This window comes from Xyrauchen texanus, chromosome 23 (genome assembly GCF_025860055.1).
Source record: "Xyrauchen texanus isolate HMW12.3.18 chromosome 23, RBS_HiC_50CHRs, whole genome shotgun sequence".
Classification (NCBI taxonomy): Eukaryota; Metazoa; Chordata; class Actinopteri; order Cypriniformes; family Catostomidae; genus Xyrauchen; species Xyrauchen texanus.
Genome location: NC_068298.1, coordinates 5,524,167 through 5,545,823, shown reverse-complemented (window position 1 = coordinate 5,545,823; position 21,657 = coordinate 5,524,167). Strand labels below are relative to the sequence as shown.

The 21,657-nt window shown below is 38.6% G+C and overlaps 1 protein-coding gene across 4 annotated transcripts in view; it reads left to right on the top strand.

The window, feature by feature from the left end:
• Nucleotides 1–21,657, top strand: part of LOC127662997 (glutamate receptor 3-like) — a 164,333-nt gene that overhangs the window by 138,511 nt on the left and 4,165 nt on the right. For 2 of the 4 annotated variants that reach the window (XM_052154372.1, XM_052154371.1), the window contains 2 exons: nt 8,471–8,718; nt 19,308–19,422. In XM_052154372.1, coding sequence (XP_052010332.1) covers nt 8,471–8,718; nt 19,308–19,422 — 363 coding nt within the window. Of the gene's footprint in view, nt 1–8,470; nt 8,719–12,416; nt 12,532–19,307; nt 19,423–21,657 lie in introns of all 4 variants that reach the window. The other 2 variants (XR_007972948.1, XM_052154370.1) reach the window with 2 other exon arrangements.

The window sequence follows — 21,657 nt, the reverse complement described above, 5'->3', positions numbered from 1 at the left end:
GCAGGCACATTAAAAACTAAAGCAGAGCCTATTTTCTGACCTTTCTATCTTTGTGGAGCTGTGTGGTCCGTCTGGTCCAGTCTAATGTTAGCCATGTTCAAACTTCCATTCATGCATTTTAACCTTTTATAAGAGTTACAACAACTGAATGCTAAATGAATGTTGAATGTGCAGGAAGGGTTCAGGAAGCCTCTGAGCACATATATTATTTCTAATCCAAACCTATATATCACACATAACCCTGCAAGGTGAAGATGACTCCAGTTTTTCCCTAGAGCATGAAAATCAGTTTACAGCTGAGGAATTATGGGACAGGGGCACAATACCTTATGCATTAAGCAGTATAATATGCATGCACAGAAAATTCCATGCAGCTCACCAGGTCCGTTTTGCACAGCAGATGATCCAACATCCTAAAAGTTCCATATACTTACATTGACGAAATGTTCAAATGGGCCAAGACTATTCAAAAAGTAAAAAAAATAAAATGTAAACAAAAACACACAAGGCCTTTGAAGGTATATTAATTAAGCTCCATTGACATTATTTGTTGCATAATGTTGATTACCACAAAAATGAGTTTTGGCTTGTGAGGCACTTACAATGGAGGGGAATGGGGGGGGGGGTCAATCCGTAAATGTTAAAATACTCACCCTTCCAAAATTATAGCCACAAAACATAAACAATATGTGTGTTAACATGATTTAAGTGTTATATAATCATTGACTAACCTCGTCTGTGCAAAGTTATGTCCAATTTTACAACTTTGTTGCCATGACGACGTAACACCTTAAACCCTTAAAACCTATAAAGCCAATTTAAACAACTTAACAGCTTAAATAATACAGTAGTTTAACAGAAGGACTTATGTGCAAGTGCTTTTATATAATTATAAGCTTTACAGTTCTCCCTTTAAACCCTCCAAAAATTGGCCCCCATTCACTTCCATTGTAAGTGCCTCACTGTAACCTCAAAAGTATCGATTTTTTAAGGAGGGACGGGTCAAAAAATATTTTTTTGGTAATCATCCCCTCGGAACCTATCTATAACCTTCTATCTATAACATTTTTCTTTAGCAATTAGAAAAATGTAATAATAAATGCCCCTTTGAGTACAGTACGTAGAACTAGAGAATCATGCCCGAAGAACATTATGAATGCAACGGGTGTAATACAAAGAAAAAGATTCTCAGCCTGTTCAGCATTTTCTCACCTCATTGGCATGTACAGTATGACAATAGACTTTCACAGCAGATTTGTCCTCTGTAAGACAGTTGCACAAAGAGACAGCACAGCAGCTGGTGCCGTCACACTGAGCGCTGTTTAATTCTCCTCTCTAAAAACGACCTGTCTTTCTGAATGCGAGATAACTGTCCTCAGAAGCGTTGCTCTTCAAACCCTCTCACTGCTCTGAAAAACAAGAGTCGCACTTAATAATCTAATGTGAGGTTTGCATGCTAAGCTGTGCATCTGCGGCGACTCGTTTATTGTGCAAGCATAATGATTCAACCCCGAGTTTGACACTGTGTAGACGTCAGAAATTCTTGGCAAATCTGAAGGGAGGAGAAGGTGTTTCAATCTCTTGCCAGCTGTGATTGAGCCAGACAAAATGCATGCAAATGAGCTTTGCGGCAAACTCTTAATTGGCGTCAAAGGTTTGCTGCAGGATCACCACTACCAGCGAAGAGCTGCAAATTTCTGTCAAACATTTGCGACAAATTGAAAGCTCATTTGCATGTGAAAATTATGAGTGCCGACTTTGTGGCAAATTTGCCAGAACTATACATTTAAGGGGGAGCATCTCCTATCTCTAATCCTGTCCATTTAAAAAATAATAATCTCAATTTTTATTCGTGCATCTTCATCGGTTGAAGATACATATTGAATTAAATGAAGATTAAATACAGTGCAACAACTCTTTTGTTCTTGGAAGTGGGGTTTGCTTTGTGTCCACATTGCATAATGTAAGCATGTGAAACTATACTTGTATTACTATACCTTTATTAAGGCAGCACTGTTTTGATATAACTAGCAAAAGTAAATAAAACTAGCGAATTACTAGGAAAAGTAAATAAATTCCAAAGTAAACATTCAGTAAGTCAATGCGCCTGCTTTGAGACATACTTTCATGTCATTAAAGTGCATTTTTATAGCCAACACACAACTGTTTACATGTTAGCATTAGCATTTAGCTCCATTCATTACCTTAAAGGGTTAGTTCGCCCAAAAATGAAACCTTCATGGCATCCCAGATGTGTATGACTTAAATTCTTCAGCAGAACACAAATTAAGAGTTTTAGAACAATATCTCAGCACTGTAGGTCCATACAATGCAAGTGAATGGGTGCCACATTTTTGAAGCTCCAAAATCCACATAAAGGGATCATAAAAGTAATCCAAATGACTCCAGTTGTTAAATCCATGTCTTCGGAAGTGATATGATCGGTGTGTGTTAGAAACGGATCAATATTTAAGTGATTTTATGTCATAAATTCTCCTCCCTGCCCAGTAGGTGGTGATATGCATGAAGAAGGTGAATCACCAAAAACAGAAGAAGGAGAAAGTGAAAGTGAAGGACAAACTACTTAAATATTGATCTGTTTCTCACCTACAACTATCATATCACTTCTGAAGATTTGGATTTAACCAATAGTCCTCTGGAGTTCTTTTATGTTTCCCTTATGAGATTCTAAATTTTGGCACCCATTCACTTGCATTGTATGGACTTACAGAGCTGTAAGCTGAAATATTCTTCTAAAAATCTTAATTTGTGTTCAGCAGATGAAAGAAAGTCATACACATCTGGGATGGCATGAGGGTGAGTCAACGATGAGAATTTTCATTTTTGAGTGAAGTAACCCTTTCAAATTCCTCATTATGTCACTTTTAGGGTCATACATAATGCTGCACTTTTCTTTAACTGAAGCGAACTATCACAAACTTCTCTTCTGATGCCAGAGTCAGTGCCTGGGACATTTAACATTTCTGAGGGCTGCTAAAATGAGTGTGTGCATAATGTTGACAATGTCTGAAGGACAGGGCAATTCACAGATTTTTTTTTACCTAAAAACCATAAAACTATAGCAAACATGAAAAAAAATACAAAAATAAATAAATAGATTTTGCATCAAAATAGACTACAGTAAAATAATCAACTGAAAATGAACAATTAAAAATGAGGAGAATTGAGGCTTCTCAAATTATAGTTTAGTTTGTAATAATATATATATATATATTATTTTAATTAACATTTTATAATAAATAATTCAATTATTGGCTCAATTTAAAAGAATATAATTTATTAACATAGCTTCTCTCTCTCTCTCTCTCTCTTTGTTTTTAGAAAAAGTTTAAGATACTAAACCAGATACAGAATAAATTAAGCACATGGGCACATGGGCACATCTTATTTTTTGTGTGGCACTATTATCATACATCTAAATGTTTTTACGTCAATTAGAGTGACTCTTACATGGACAGACAGCAGCAGGAGTGGGAGGTGTCAGTGAAGGAAACGCACAGAGAGCTGCACAGATCAATATACCTGTGATATCACAATGCTTTTCCAATTAGAGGTTGTGAGTGGAACGGTCAACGGGTGCAATCTGTAAATCTTCCCTGCACACACCCTAGAGAATGCTGCAACATTAGATCACATGTCCATCTGCAGGTTCATTTACATCTTAAATGACCACTATTGATAGCCTACATATAAATGGAATTTGTATATGTTTTATTATTGATTGTTTGCAAATTCTGACTCACTAGCCATCCTTAGTAAGTGAGGATATACAGCAGCATACATTAAACCAGTATGTTTAGGTTAATGGAGTTGTCTATCGACCCGATGCACTGAAGACATTGTTCATGATTCAAGTTTATTATGGATAGTGATGTATCTATTGTTTATAACAGTAATGTGGACACCCTGGACTTTGTGTTGAGATGTCATCTTGATTCATTGTTAATAGCACTCATATTGTCTCTTAAAATGATCAGTGCAATACTGGCACTGCCCACAACAAACACACACTACATTGGAAGAGGTCACTCTGCTGTTACCTTGCTGGGTTTGATGTTGTGTTTTCTCTGTAGCTGTTTTGAGAGATGTGTCCGATTAATTCCGCTTCATTAACAGGATACTGTAATTCTAACCCTCCACCAAAATGATTGGATGGAACTTGTTGTTAAGGATGTATAAATAACAGAAGGCACTTTCCACAAAAAGGGTACAAATTGGAGTCCCATTACTTTGTTTTTCAGCAATAAAAGCACAAATTCCTTGTTGTCTTGTGAGAACTATGAGGTATGTTAGATAAACTTTATCTAACGTAAAATTAACATTGCATGACAAGTAGCTACCTAGCACAACAAATGACTGGAATCCAGAAAGTGGCATCATTTTTATACAGAATTTTGTACACAAATTCAACCATTCAGCCCTGTTGCTAGAAATTATGTGAATTATAAATGTACCACTAACTACCAGCATTTGTAGGCAGACTAGTTAGCCTATACCGAGTGATAGCTTAATTTAGGCCACTAAATTATTACAAAATGTACAACCTTGTTACTTGCAACCCTGTTACCCTTTCTAGTATCATATTTTATACATTTTATTTGAAAGGAGACCTATAATGCCCCCTTTTTTCAAGGTCTCACGTGTCCCCAGAATGTGTCTGTTAAGTTTTAGCTCAAAATACCCCACAGATCATTTATTATACCAAGTTATAAATGCCTCTTTTTGGGTGGAATCAAAAACACACTGATTTCGTGATGAACACACTGATGAGCTGCTGCTCCCCGCCCCCTTTCCGGAAGAGGGCTGGGCCTTTACAGCTCGTGCTTCGGTTACTACAACAACAACAACAAATCAGAACCAATATAACTGACAGCGTAAATACTGGAGTCCAGCCATATATGTATGAATATATACTGTATGTATATCTGGTCTCTGTGAATACAGTAAGAGATAATGGTAACTTTAGCTGCATTAGCCGTGGAATCAGCTAACAAGCACATTGCAAACATTCACAAAATATAAAGTTCGATACTTACATCTTCAGGATATAAAGCTGGAACATGAACAGTTGGTGCTGATCCATGCTTGAGAATCACATTTATTGAACATCCTGCTTTATATTGACACTCATTCACAAAAGAGTCCGGTGTAAAATGATTTGCACAAACATACACACATTTTGGACAAAACTTGTCCACTGCGTCTTCAGTGGCTCTGATGCCGGGAGTACATGAAGACTCTTATGTTCACTTTTACAGCCAACAACAGAACACTTCTGACGCTTATGAAGCTGAGACATTATTCGTCTCACTGTATCTGCTCCAGCACTGAAATAAATGGCGGACTGTGTGTAGATCACTCAGGGGAGGAGCTATGATAAAAGGGAGGAGTCCGTCACCAGTCGTGGGCGAGGCCTGTTCAAACGTGACGTCACTTTAGAGCAGAAAGGAAAACCGTTCATTTTGACATTGTTTTTGATGAATAGAAATATAAGAAAGAGGAGTGGGTGGACATTTAACATTGTAGGGTGGTTGTGTACACACATACTGCTGACTCACATGTATGTACAAACACCATGTAAAAGTGAATTTTGCATAATGGGTCCCCTTTAAGTAACAAGTTAAGCTCAATTGACAGCAATTGAGGCAAAAATAGAGGTTACATTGTGGCACTTACAATGGAAGTGAATGGGGCCAATTTTTGGAGCGTTTATGAAAAAATTTATAAAAGCATTTACGTTATTTTTCTATTAAAACTTTGTGGCAGGGTGGAGGGCGGGTCCGGGTCGTGATCATACACACCCGGTCCCGTATTAGGCTAATCAAGCCTCTGAGGTATAAAGGTCGACTGCAGAGTATCGTCCGGCTCCTCCCGGCATTATCTCAGGCCAGGGTGCCACCGGCATGACGTACACCCCCCCCAATCCCTGGGGCGGGGTGTATCTTGCGTCCCGCGTGATCATCCCCGCCTTCCTCGCCCTGGGAGGAGACAGGAGGGGAAACCAAAACACACAAACATAAACACACACGACGGACATGCCCGTAATTCTCTCTCTCTCGAACCATCGTCACCGGCCACCTTTATCCCTCGCGCACCTCATCAGGCCGATTGGGGACCGGGCGCACAATATTCCGACCCGGCCCCGCCCCCCTCTGCTCCACAAACTTGTGTATTATTTGAGCTGTAAAGTTGTTTAGGGTGTTATTGGTGTAATAATTAGATACAACTTTATTCAGAAAAGGTTAGCAAGCTATTTCATCACACTAAAATCATGTTAGCACACGTTGTTTTAGTCTCGTGGCTATACCTTTGATAAGGTGAGTATTTTAATGTTGACGGATTGGCCCAAATCACTTCCATTGTATGTGCCTTACTGTAACCCAGATGTGTGCTTTTTTTAAAAGAAAAGGAGGAACGAGTCAAAATGTAATTTTGTGGTAATCAACATTATGCCACAAATGAGTTTCAATCCCTGCTTCTTGGAAAATGCCAGAAATGCACATCAATTATTATATATGTGTAGAATCTTATAAAAAGCAAGGCCTTGGAGATCTGTCATTGCAATGATTACATCCAATGATGAAAGCGGCCATAGAAGTATTTGTCTTTATTAAACCAATTTCTAACATCTTTGAATGTGTGTATGGGCACATTAACCTTCAGGAATACAGAGAATAGTGATTGCAGTATATAGTGCAGCAGTAAACACGGCATCATATTCTTTAGCATACACAACACTCATTTGATATAATGGCTCCCATGATGCAAAAGCCCATAAAATAACACATCCGCACAATATGTTTAACAGTTAACATCAGATATTGTGGTTTGAAGGCATTGTTGGCTTTCACCAAACATAAACCTGCCCGGATGCGAGAAATAGGCTGGGAATTGACTCATCCAACATAATATTTCTTCAGCTGTTCTTTAGTTCAAGTGCTTCATACACCAGGTAATGTGTCCTCGTGTGTTGACATTGGAAACTAGTGTGTTCTCCATAACAGTCCTGTCACTAACAATGGGGTTGATTCAGTTCTGCTATTGTATCATTTAATGACGATCTTGCAAAATGTCCATCTGTTCCTGTAAGTGCTTTGGAACTGAACCACTGAGGTGTTTTTGCTGATGCAGTTGTCTATGATGGCATATGCTGTCATTATTTATGTTGCCCTTGTGACAATAAATCATTCTGCAGTAAATGCACTTTCAGTTTAGATGCACGTTTTTGGCCTTTTTAAAACTCTGCTGCTTAGACATTTGACACATCAAAGTACCGATTGGTAGACCTCTGAATTAGGACATGCATGATCAAAAGAGGAGCTGACGGGGGCCTGCATAGCTCAGTGGTAAAGACGCTGGCTACCACCCATGGAGTTCGCTAGGTCGAATCCCAGGGCATGCTGAGTGACTCCAGCCAGGTCTCCTAAGCAACCAAATTGGCCCGGTTGCTAGGGAGGATAGAGTCACATGGGGTAACTTCCTTGTGGTCACTATAATGTGGTTCGTTCTCGATGGGGCGCATGGTGAGTTGGGCATAGATGCCGCAGTGGATGGCGTGATGCCTCCACACGTGCTATGTCTCCGTGGCAACGTGCTCAACAAGCCACGTGATAAGATGCACGGGTTGATGGTCTCAGATGTGGAGGCAGCTGGGATTCGTCCTCCGCCAGATTGAGGCAAATTACTACGCGACCATGAGGACTCAAAAGCACATGGGGAATCGGGCATTCCAAATTGGGAGAAAAAGGGGGAAAAAAAGATGGAATAGGAGGAAGTACTATTAGTGTTTGCACATCATAAAAAAAATTAAGCATGACGAACTTCTGTGTAAATTGAGTTAAGGGTTAGGGTTACACCTACGCTAATACTGCAACTAATGTTAGTCATCGTTTAATTGTCTATTTAATTGATTAATTGGATAAAAAGCTACATTTTGGTCCTGCATTTTATTGAAAATACAATATTTGTATTTAAAGCTGGACTACTACATAACTTTGTGCTCACTAGCGACATCTGTGGTTAAAACTTAAAATTGCAAGCAATTTGCGGAAGAACGCTTTACGTCAATCGTGTTTTGGCACTGTTCTTCTGGTGGATGAATCTTGTGATTTCAGCAAGGTCCCCTAAATAGGTCCCCTTTAACTTGTATTGAACCTGGAATACTTCTTTAAGGATATTAAAATGCAACACATTAAGTGATTAATCATAATCAATGTATATGGATTGTCTTTTCAGCTACACTTTAGAGGCACTTACGGTATGTGCAGGGTTTATGTGCACATATAAGCTGATAAATGTTTTGTATCATTGATAGAATCTGTCATAATGATGTTTATGATAAACTGTAAAGATATAAAGATTAAAGGTCTATTACCGTATATCTCACATGGGCTTTTCAGTTACGATGATGTATGACGGTCTGTTTTTCTTTCTCTTCTCTTCTGTGCAGCGTTCGAAAATAGCAGTGTACGAAAAAATGTGGTCGTACATGAAATCAGCAGAGCCCTCCGTCTTTGCCAAGACCACACCTGACGGGGTCGCACGGGTACGAAAGTCGAAGGGCAAATTCGCCTTTCTTCTCGAGTCCACCATGAACGAGTACATAGAGCAGCGGAAACCCTGCGACACCATGAAAGTGGGCGGCAATCTGGACTCTAAGGGCTATGGTGTGGCAACCCCCAAAGGCTCAGCATTAAGGTGGGTGGAATAATATAACAATATTCCCCATGTTGTTATAGTATTCCACCTACCCTGATGTCCTGTGATGTCATTTCCTCTCCCCCCTCCCCCCATCCTCTCTTTATTTCCCTATTGTGATGAAGAGGTAACAGTGTAATGCATTTTTAATGTCATTTGATTACCAAGATGATGCAGTTTTCTCTTATCTAAATGTTTGTGTTAGTTTCTAATCAAAAGAGATCTATAATTTATAGAATGAGTGACTAACTTAAGCAATCATTTCACATTTGTGTGTGTCTCTCTCTTACCGTCTTGTCTGCTGTCTGTTTCCGTCCTTCGATTCTCTCTCTCTCTCTCTCTCTGTCATGTGTGGTTGTCCTTCCTACTGTTGTGTTGTCACTTTTAATTTAACAGTTCAACGGTTTTTCAATTTAGCTTGTAAAAGCTGCGCTGTCACTTGTGACGAATGTTAATTGCATGGTGTTTGTTGTTGTTACTTTTCCTTCTCAATGACAATGTCCCCATCCCGCACACTTCAGTTTGAAACAGCGTAACCCTCCATGCCACCTTGAATATTTAACACTTTCTTTGCTCTGAGCAACTCTTACCATCATATTCGTGAAATTCTTTAACCAAATTGTTCTCCATTCTGATTATACTGCTATTATGATTACGATTGACTTACGAGTAGTAGTAGCTCACCATATTCAATAACGTTACTATTACTACTACTATGCCATTTAGGGTGACCAGATTCTCTTAAAGTCTCAAAGCGGGACACGCGGTGTGTATCCCTGTGAATTTGTATCGTGGGAGGTGCCATTCCTTTTCTGAAATAATGACAGCGGTGACAAAACATGTAGTTTATTTAATCGACATGGGGGGAAAACAGCAGTGATTCTCAGCTGGTTTTGTTTCAGGACTTTCTTTTTATATTGGCCATCGTGTGGCAAAAAGAGAGAATTGCTTCTCTTTTTGTAATCAGATTACAATACTCTGGTAAAAGGTAATAATGTTACTAATTACTTTACTTTTAAATTACTACCCAAAACACTTTGCACAGAAAAGCTGCTTAAAGAGCCCATATTATGCTCATAATTGTATTTGGGGGTGTTCTAGAATAGGTTTACATGCTATAATGTTCAAAAAACACATTATTTTTCTCATACTGTACATTGCTGCAGCACCTCTTTTCACCCTCTGTCTGAAACACTCTGTTTTACCTCCTGTCTCTTTAAAGCCCCCCTTTCCGAAAAGCCCAGTCTGCTCTGATTGGTCAGCTGGCCCAGTCTGTTGTGATTGGTCAACCGCTTAGAGCATGTGTAACGCCCTTTACCATAACCGAATTTCCGCTCCCGAGGCTTCCTGGCAGTGCATTACTGAGGCGGGCATTATGCAGATGTGTTACATAGTGACGTAGTTAATTCGCGGAAGTAATGGCTGGACTGCAAACCAGGCATTTTAGGCATTTCAGGAACAGTGTTTTCTGTGGGACAAAGGAACTCCCTTTGGCATGGACGTTGTGCTTTGTAACTTTTCAGACCTTTTGCATGCACAAACAGCTATATTTTACACACTAAAGGAAAGGTAAAATCCCAAAAAGCATAATAAGGCCTCTTTAAATTATATTAATTAAAATTAATATCTATATTTCCATAATTGCCATATGCAAGTCATACACTCAGCAGTACACATTTTAGTAACTTCAGCTGTCACAGAAACGCAAACAGACATATGTATGAAAATAATTCATGTTTTACATTAATTGAACATAAAAATAAATTAGAAATTTGTGTAACTCAAGTTATTTACTTAAAGGAGTATTCTAGGTTCAATACAAGTTAAGCTAAATCATTTGTGGCATGTTGATTACCTCAAAAATGTATTTAGACTCGTCCCTCCTTTTCTTTAAAAACAGCAAAAATTGAGGTTACATTGAGACACTTACAATGGAAGTGAAAGGGGCCAATTTTTGGAGGGTTTAAAAGCAGAAATGCGAAGTTGATAATTTTATAAACAATAATTGTATTCTGTTAATTCTGTTAAAACTCATTTATTATTAGAGCTTGTCATTTGTACAATTATTTCAGGGTTTTGGAGTTTGTTGGCATTGCATCGTCATGGTAACGAATTTGTCAAATTGGCTGAAGCTTTACACAGAAAAGGTTAGTAAGTGATGATATCACACTAAAGTCATGCATATTGTTTAGTGTTGTGGCTATACTTTTGAAACAGTGAGAATTTTAACATTACAAAATTTGGCTCCCATTCACTTCCATTGTAAGTGCCTCACTGTAACCCAGTTGTTTGCTTTTTTTAAAGAAAAGGAGGGACGAGCCCAAATGTATTTGTTGATTAACTTGTATTGAAACCAAAATATTCCTATAAGCTCAATCAACAGCATTTGTGGCACAATATGGATTACCACAAAAATACATTTTGACTCGTCCCTCCTTTTCTTTAAAAAAAGCAAACAACTGGGTTACAGTGAGGCACTTACAATGGAAGTGAATGGGGGCCAATTGTTGAATGTTAAAATACTCACTGTTTCAAAATTATAGCCTCAAAACATAAAAAATATTTATGTTAACATGATTTTAGTGTGATATAATTGCTTAGCCCCGTGACCCGACTTCGGATTAGCGGTTGAAGATGGATGGATGGATGGATAATTGCTTACTAACCTTTTCTGTGTAATGTTATAGCCAATTTTACAACTTTGTTGCCATGACGATGTAATGTCAACAAACACTAAAACCCTAAAATTACTGTAAAAAGGACAATTTAAACAACTTTACAGCTCTAGTAAGGAATACATTTTAACAGAAGAATTATTATTTATAAAATAATCAGCTTCACATTTCTGCTTTTAAACCCTTCAAAAAATGGCCCCATTCACTTCCATTGAAGTGTCTCACTAACCTCGATTTTTGCTTCTTCTTTTTTTAAGAAAAAGAGGAACGAGTTGAAATACATTCTTGTGGTAATCAGCATAATGCCACAAATGCTGTCAATTGATCTTAACTTGTATCAGGGCTGGATTGGTAATCTGGCATACCAGGCATATTCCCGGTTGCTTTCCTGACTATGCATGAGATTATTTGCATTAGCATTGTTTTTTGTCTGTTTGCGACCCTATCAGACACATTTTGGCTCGCTACCCACCAATTGAGAACCACAGCCATACGATATGGTTGGTGCAAATCATATTAGTGTAACATCTTTTATTTGGGCACCACACTCGAAATGTTGAATTGCATGCAAATAATGTAAAACTAATATCAACAAACATAGTTTATGAAGAATTGTACATATGCATGTGAATTTACAGTTTAAGACTTATTGACACAATTTTTTAAGTATTCATAACATTCAAACACAAAACCCTAAAGTTTAATTCTGAAGGTATCGGCGTGCTTAGCTGTTCAAATGTGATCCAAAATGTCTGATTTACCTTTGTGGATGACAGAAGCAAACATTTACATAACGGCAAAACTCTTCACTTGCACAAAGAAATGTATAGGCTTCTAGAACTAGATTTACCCTAACAGCTAAAACCGGGACATGTATACATATTTATCTAACTTTCGGGACACACCTCGTGAAACCGGGACTGTCCCTGGAAAACTGGGACATCTGGTCACCCTAATGCTAATCTAGTAGATTGCTCACAGACCTGTGCATTTTTCTTACAAGTTATGTTTTATTGTTTCAAGAAATGCTGTTAACCTGGCAGTTTTAAAACTGAATGAGCAAGGCCTGTTGGACAAATTGAAAAACAAATGGTGGTACGACAAGGGAGAGTGCGGCAGCGGGGGAGGTGACTCCAAGGTCAGCCTCAATGTCACCAAAATCGGGTACCATAGTGCAGAGTAATCGGCAAGCCTGTTATTCCTGAACCGAGCCCAACTGAACCAAACCAAAAAAGTCCTGTGGCATCACATTATTGCGCCATTATCTGAGATCCAAACCAGAACCCTGACTTGACTAACGGAGGAGGGAAAATGTCCAGTGCGATTTTGTCCTACTGAGGAGAAACAGGTCAGCAGAAACATGCTTAAGTACTTTGATTTCCACATGACTACTTCAGCATGGAGTTGATACAGTTGCATAGCATGTTAGTAATGTTGTTGGTGTTGTAAGCTGCGCTAGCTCATTAGCGATAGTAATGCTAGGTAAGAGACTGGTGAACTGTTTGTAAATTAGGGACAAATGTCCACATAGCAGATGGTAAAGAGAGATTTGAGATTAAAGTCTCACTTTTCATTATGCTAGACAAATGTTTACAAACAGCAACCCAATCTCGTTAGCTAGTTTTCTTTTATGTAAGGTTAGCCTGAGATTAGCTAATTGTTGCTCGGTTATAAAAATGCCAAAAAAATCTAAAGAAAACAGCTTTAACCTGCCAGAGTAGTTAGCTGGTCTCCCAGCCTGGACTAGTTGGTTATTTTGGTCTGTCCTGATGGTTTAGGAGGGTTTTGGGCCAGCTAATCAAGCTAGAAGACACAACAAATCTGTTAAACAACAAGTTAGCAAGAATGGGAGAACAGCTAGACCAGACAAGTGTCCAAAACCCCATTAAAACCAGCAAAACAGACCAGCCTATTCAGTCTGGTCCAGCAGGGAGACAAGCTAGACCAGTTTAAATCAGCTAAAACTATAAACCACCTTTTGGCTGATTTCAGATTGGGTTTTGTATTTATTAAAAAATATATCAAATAAAATCAGCAGGAAATTCCAAAAACGAAATCTAAAAAAACCTCTTACCACTCATTAATATTCAAACGTAATGTCTGACAAAAATTTTAACACAGTCTTTGTTGATTTCACCCAAAAATTACAATTCTCCAATCATTTACTCACTCTCATGCCATCACAAATGTGAAAGACTTTCTTTCTGGTGCAGAACACAAATTAATAATTTTTAGAACAATATTCAGCTCTGTTGGTCCTTTAAATGCAAGTGAATGGTGACCAGAAATTTTAAGATCCAAAAGGGACATAAAGGTAGCATACAGTAAAAGTAATCCATAAGAACCCAGTGGATAAATCCATGTCTTCTGAAATGATATGATAGGTATGAGTGAGAAACAGATCAATGTTTAAGCCATTTGTTTTACTGAAAATCTACATGATCCTTTACTTCCACATTCAGCCCCCTACTAGTTGGTGCTGGTCAAAAGTGGAGATTTATAGTAAAAAAAAAAAAGGCCTGAAATAGTCATCTGTTTCTCATCCACACCTATCAAATGTATTCTGAAGACATGGATTTAACCACTGGAGTTGTATGGATTACTTTTATGTGATTTTTTGAACCTTCTGATTTCTGGTCACCATTCACTTGCATTGTATGGACCTATAGAGCTGAGATATTCTTCTAAAAATCTTAAGAAAGAAGGTCATTCACATCTGGGATGCATGAGAGTGAGTAAACGATGAGAGAAATTTCAATTTTGGGGGAAGTCTCTGAAAACAAGTGTTATCAATGATAGTAAAGATACCATCACAAACACTCTGTCCTGTCTTGACAGGCTATGAATAGCACACATATGTGAGAATCCTCGTCTCCAGAACAATCAGAACACAGAATCAGAAATCAATCATGCATTGACTGATCCTACCCATGTTCCCCTCTCAACAAGGGCTTTAACACAGCAGGATATATACAGAACGTGTTTGGCCCTTATTATCACTGATATGGAGGTGCTTCTCTTTAACTTTCCAGTTTATTTCTTGTCATAGGGAAAGACATCATACAAAAATCACTTTTATTTGATGTTGAGCTGATATTGTTCTTTGTTTTTGACAACAGTAAAAAAACTGAAGACACACGTGATGCTTTTTCATGTTTGTCCCAGAGTTATGAAGATGTACAACATTAAAAGCCTCATTTTCAGGACCTTTAGATGTACCCAAGTACAGCACAGATACTTAACTGCAATATGCAGAACTTTTCTGACATAATTCCTGAATATATATATATATATATATATATATATATATATATATATATATATATATATATATATATATATTCCAGCCTGGCCTAGTTGGTTATTTGGGTCTGTCCTGGTAGTTTAAGGGGGTTTTGGGCCAGCTAGTCAAGCTAGAAGACCCGCCAAAGCTGTTAAACAACAAGTTAGCAAGAACGGGAGACCAGCTAGACCAGACAAGTGTCCAAAACCCCATTAAAACCAGCAAAACAGACCAGCCTATTCAGAACATAGGATTTATTAAACCGCTAAAACCATTTTGATTTAAGTGAAATCTCTTGCACTCTACTATACACAATTATTCAATGTACATTTGCATAACTTTTAGAATTGTAAACGTTAGCTTTTCACCATTGAATACATACCAAAACTATACGTTTTTTAAACTATAAGTTTAATAATATATTCAGGATGTCAGTCCTACTTTTATACAATGTTTACTGCTTATTGCTGCAATTTAAAGTCAACATGAAACCCCTTACATGACCCATTTTACTTCCAGGATGTGAGATGAGAAGAAAAAGGACTATCATTATTTGTTGTGAACTTTATTACGTTAATGTTTACGACCATTATAGTACTGCGGAAACTATTGGAAAGATATTTAAAAAGCTGCATATCCTAAAACAATGCATAAATAGCTATTTGGCTATTGGTTAACATTAACTAATTGGTTAACAAGTACCCAATATTGGTTAACATTAACCAGTACCCTGCATGATTTAGGTGGCATCAGCTAAAAGGAATGCCCTTTCACTTTACAAGTCACAAAATTGCATTTTAGTGGCCGATTATGAAGACATTTTCACCTTTGGAATAATGTGCACGATAAGATCAGGAACACGTATGAAGGAAATATACATTTTGGGTCCATTTTTATTTCATGTTGACTTTAACTCTCATTCCGTGGGCTTTTACAAAGTTTTCTATTTCCTGAAAATGGGGCTCAATGCCTCTATATAAAAAAAACAGGGGAAGAAAACAGCGTTTTCACTTTTACTGTTTGTTAGGGAGCAGGTTTTTCAGTTCTCAGTTTGTTCGTTTGGTCAACAGCTCTGTTGCCCCTGACTGTGGTTGAAGGTGAAAGGTTATGGAGCTTTTAATATCACCTCTCTTCCAGCTCTCTGTTTTTGCAGTCTGCAGTGATTTGAAGTCTCCCATTAGCCGACAAACAGCGGATGGGATAGCTCTAATGATCTAATGCAGCGAGACTGCAGTGGCACGTTGGGACCCAGCCGCACAGCCAACTCCTGAAAACAAAACAAAAAAGGAGTGAGAGAGAAAAAAGATAGAGAACAAATTCATATTAAGCCACCTGCGCCAAACAGACATCATGAGTCACACAACCTGTTCTCCTTTCGGCTCCTGTCAGCACACTGCCACCCTCGGCTGATAGGCTTCCCACTCCAGTTGCTCCGAACACTCTGAGGATAATTACATTGTTAATCAATGTCTCTCCCCGAGCTAAAAGAAATGTTAGGACCACATAGCTCACTTATCAATAGTGGCCATGAGAAATGTAAATAATATTCAAGTGACTGATTTTTTGCGAACAAAATCCTATTTCGATTTTAGTGCTTTGAAATACTCCAAAAATAGCTTTAACAAATCCCCCAAAAAATAATGCAAGTACTTAAAGTCAACATGAAACCATATTTGCATCCCCTTTTTCTTTCGTAATGTGATGCACTTCAGAGTAAATTGATTATATCTATAAGCAATCGATTGGATCGTGGAAAGTGGGTGTTCCATACCAAAATGGAGCCAGACATTAATTAACAAATTATGAATTACACATGAATTAACACCTAGGTTGTGCAGGCTATTGGGTACTGTTAACCAATAGCCAAATAGTTTCAGGAGCGTTCACTTCAGTCTGGTGACTTGTAAAGTGAAAGGGCATTCCTATTTAGCCGATGCCACCTAAATCATGCAGGATCAGGGGCCCCATTTCAAAACATTTTGCTAAAAAATTACAAAATCATAATTTTTAATGCTTCCTCCAATTATTTTTAACTTGACACAGTACCTAAAAATGTGCCGGGAATCGAACCACCAACCCTGCGATTAGTGGCCGACCCGCACTACCATCTGAGCCACAGCCGCCCAGTATTGTAACAGTAAACATACAAGCCACGGCGGCCCCTTGTTTCGCATGGGCGAACGGCCTGTATGTTTTTTTTTCATAAATTACAAACCCGAACCCAAAGTCCTACTGACCCGAACCCTGCGGCTTCTTGAAACGCTCTGAGACCATAGACAACAGCGTATTCGTGTGTGTACCCAGAACAACATGTCACCCCTCAAACGGTTTTTGCAGAGCTTTCCTACTCCGGCTGGGGGGACCCCAACATCTGGGGCCCATGCAATTTTGCTTGGTGGTTAAAACCGCTAATGTCAGGATATTGGTTAATGCTAACCAATAATGGATTTATGTAAACCAATTAGTTAATGTTACAAATTTTCAGTGAACCCTCAGCGGAAAAGTAAATTTTCAGAGGCGGAGCAAGTTATTATTTTTTGATGAAATATTATGAAGACAAACTTTGTTTTCCTTTAGAATAACGTACACCGAATTGTGGACAATCAGACCAGGAGCGTGTATTAATAATATAAATAGGGGCAGTTTTGATTTCATGTTGACTTTAATCATCTGAAATCTTCATTAACCTTAAGCTAAATGTTTATAATCGAAGGGTATGGCCACAAAAATGTTTGAAGCTTGCGTTGACAGAACTATGATCTCTAAAACCATTTGGTTGGGATTAGTTTTCTTGACATGCTGTATGTCTGTACAGTCATTGTTACTGCACATGTCTGTAATGTTTACCATCAATTTTCACGGGATAAGCAATGTCTTTAGACTGCCGAGATGGGTGTGTCTTCGTCATTTACACATTGTCGTCATGACGCAACAGCCCTGTGCATCGTACGTAATCTAACTCCGACATGGCGAAATACTCCTTTCACTGTTTGAAGGAGTTCCCATATTAATGTATTAAAAATGTACAATAGTGACAATAACTGTTATTACCATAGTATTTTTGTGGAAACACCGACCCCGTTTACACCTGGTATTAAGATGCGTCTCTGGTGAACTGATCACATGTGGTCAGAAGAGACATCACTGTTTACACCTGGTCGCTTAAACACTTCTCTGGTGACCATTCGGATTTCGAGGGGAGGGTCTCTAATTTCATGATGACATACAGTAATCATTAGTCACTGTGTTACAGCATGATAAAAAAAACTCAAAAAAGTAATACAAGACAAAGAAAGCACGAATAAAACCACTGCGCTGTTTCTCTCAGATGCAGTTGAAGCATAAGCGCATGATTCAATGAGAATTCTGTTATTTTAGTGGAGCTCCTGTATAATGCTCACGCTTCTCATCTGTGTCCTTGCATGTTGATATCAGACTCACTGAAGAAGATCCGGGAAGTTCTCGTGCTTATGTCCCCACTTTTGAAAATGTTCTGATCGGATTATTTACTTTTAAAGCTGCTCGTAACCAACAAAGTTTAAACTCTTGTTTTAGCGCAAGTGGTTGATTGACAGATGAGAGGTGGTGCTTCGCTACCGGGCCCATTCAGGAAGGATAGCGTTTTCACCTCAAATGTGATGTGGTCACATGTGTTTTTGACTACCACTGTATAGGTTTTTTGTGAGCCGATCGCAAAACGTTTTAGACCCCGTTTACTCCTGTATTAACGCTGACCACTTGTCATCTTAATACCAGGTGTGAATGGGATCTTCGGTTACCATGGTAAATTATTTTAAGGGCCAAATTCAATTATTGAAGTATTTAGTGGATAACTGTTGCAGCAATTAGGTTGTTAAATATTAGCATGTATTGGGAGATGCATGCTAGGCTAGGCTAGCTACTGCAGAATAAATCTTACCTTAGGACTTTTAACACATCTTTAGCTTATAATATTGCAGGCAAACTTATCATCTAGTAAAAATGATCGCAAGTACAGAAGATAAGTTATTTACGATTTACATTGCTCTGTTAGCTGCTAATGCTAATGCTAATAACCGGATTGGACTAGATAGCATTACAATGCACTATTTGGTTAGAGTTTGTATTGTTACTGACACACAGATCGCTGGTAATCCACTCTTTTACTTTGCACATTATTGTCACTATTCCAAGTTTTTGTATGTACAGTCTTGTTTACTTTTACATGTGTGTATGTTCATTTCATTTTGTTGAGTTCTGACTTCAACTCTCCTCGGCCTGTGCAAAATAATACTGGTGATTTTCATTTGTCTGTCAGTCAATAGAGGGTTCCAGTGAGCATTCCCGTTCTCAGATGATCAAATTAACCATCAAGCTTCTCTGCTTTTATAGCCACGCAGGCGATCTCTCCAGAAACCTGCCCGTTTCTTCTCTTTAACAGTGTATGCCGATTACTCAAAGCGATACGGGTAGGTCCTGGCACACCTAGTTTAGCTCTGGTGAATGGAAGGTACTAGTCAGAATGCCTGCCACTCTGTGTTGATAATGGCCAGGAGTCCTACTTTATCGCTTTGTAAAGTATGCAGTAGTTAAGACTTGAATAACATAAAATAACATAATATAATGTTATTTATGTTATTTCCCACGTGAAGAACTCCTGTAAACCTTGCAGTATTGAAACTCAGTGAACAAGGCATCTTAGCCAAGCTGAAAAACAAATGGTGGTACGATAAGGGTGAATGTGGAACCAAGGACTCTGGAAGTAAGGTCAGTCGCTGCAGGTCTTTTGTACTGATTCCAAAAGTGCATTTTGACATATTGTTCATATGCAAGGAACGAGACAATAGTCAAGTGTCTTCATTAAGATCATGTGTAAGAGTATGGTTAATTACTTTTGGCCACAAATAAGGAAACAGGGTGGCTTACAGTTTTGCACAATTCCCCATTTGAAATAATCAAGGGGTATAGCTCACTTTATCATAAAATATATATTTTTTGTTACATATACACTCACCTAAAGGATTATTAGGAACACCATACTAATACTGTGTTTGACCCCCTTTCGCCTTCAGAACTGCCTTAATTCTACGTGGCATTGATTCAACAAGGTGCTGAAAGCATTCTTTAGAAATGTTGGCCCATATTTATAGGATAGCATCTTGCAGTTGATGGAGATTTGTGGGATGCACATCCAGGGCACGAAGCTCCTGCTCCACCACATCCCAAAGATGCTCTACTGGGTTGAGATCTGGTGACTGTGGGGGCCATTTTAGTACAGTGAACTCATTGTCATGTTCAAGAAACCAATTTGAAATGATTCGAGCTTTGTGACATGGTGCATTATCCTGCTGGAAGTAGCCATCAGAGGATGGGTACATGGTGGCCATAAAGGGATGGACATGGTCAGAAACAATGCTCAGGTAGGCTGTGGCATTTAAACGATGCCCAATTGGCACTAAGGGGCCTAAAGTGTGCCAAGAAAACATCCCCCACACCATTACACCACCACCACCAGCCTGCACAGTGGTAACAAGGCATGATGGATCCATGTTCTCATTCTGTTTACGTCAAATTCTGACTCTACCATCTGAATGTCTCAACAGAAATCGAGACTCATCAGACCAGGCAACATTTTTCCAGTCTTCAACTGTCCAATTTTGGTGAGCTCTTGCAAATTGTAGCCTCTTTTTCCTATTTGTAGTGGAGATGAGTGGTACCCGGTGGGGTCTTCTGCTGTTGTAGCCCATCCGCCTCAAGGTTGTGTGTGTTGTGGCTTCACAAATGCTTTGCTGCATACCTCGGTTGTAACGAGTGGTTATGTCAGTCAAAGTTGCTCTTCTATCAGCTTGAATCAGTCGGCCCATTCTCCTCTGACCTCTAGCATCAACAAGGCATTTTCAGCCCACAGGACTGCCGCATACTGGATGTTTTTCCCTTTTCACACCATTCTTTGTAAACCCTAGAAATGGTTGTGCGTGAAAATCCCAGTAACTGAGCAGATTGTGAAATACTCAGACCGGCCCGTCTGGCACCAACAACCATGCCACGCTCAAAATTGCTTAAATCACCTTTCTTTCCCATTCTGACATTCAGTTTGGAGTTCAGGAGATTGTCTTGACCAGGACCACACCCCTAAATGCATTGAAGCAACTGCCATGTGATTGGTTGATTAGATAATTGCATTAATGAGAAATTGAACAGGTGTTCCTAATAATCCTTTAGGTGAGTGTATACAGTATACAGTATATATCCATTTTCACCAAATCTCCTCCCATAAAGCCGTAATGATAATCTTATAGATGAGCATCCATGGGGAATTAGTAAAAAGTGCAAATTGATCGACAGACTAGATATATTTTTGTATACCAATTGTCTTGCTTATTTTTTCACTTGATATAAATGACAATATAACCATTATGCTGCAGTTCTTACTTACCAAACTTTGAATTTAAAATTTGATGTATTAGTGTTGTTACTTATTTGTCTTTTTACGCAAGAAGAATGTCTACTCAATTATTTAACCTCCTGTGGCGTTAACCACAAACAACATTTCTCATAGTGACGAATAGTTTCAGCGCAAGTGTCGTTAGATGCAGAAAGGTCGACTAGTCTCATTTGAAAGAGGAATATCATGAAGGCAATTGTTCACATGTGCATTGGAGGTCATAATAAAGGTTTATTAACCCAGGGAGATGTTGTGAAGTTGCGCGCTCATTGGGTTTAATGGCAAATAGTGTAATACTAATGGACAAATTCTTAAATGGACAAGTTTGGGGGGTAAACTACAGCAGAATGGTTCAAATTTGATTCTTAAATTCAGTATTCTGGTGTAGAAAATATGTCAAAATATGAATTTGAAGGTTGAAAGATGGAAAGGCAGTTTGTGAAAGCAAGGTTATTAAGTCAGAGGTCTGACCTGTACGTAACTGACCAGCTTCCTCAAGAAGCCAATGAAAAGATCAGGTTAGCTTAATACATCTACATTCACCAGTTATGGTCCTT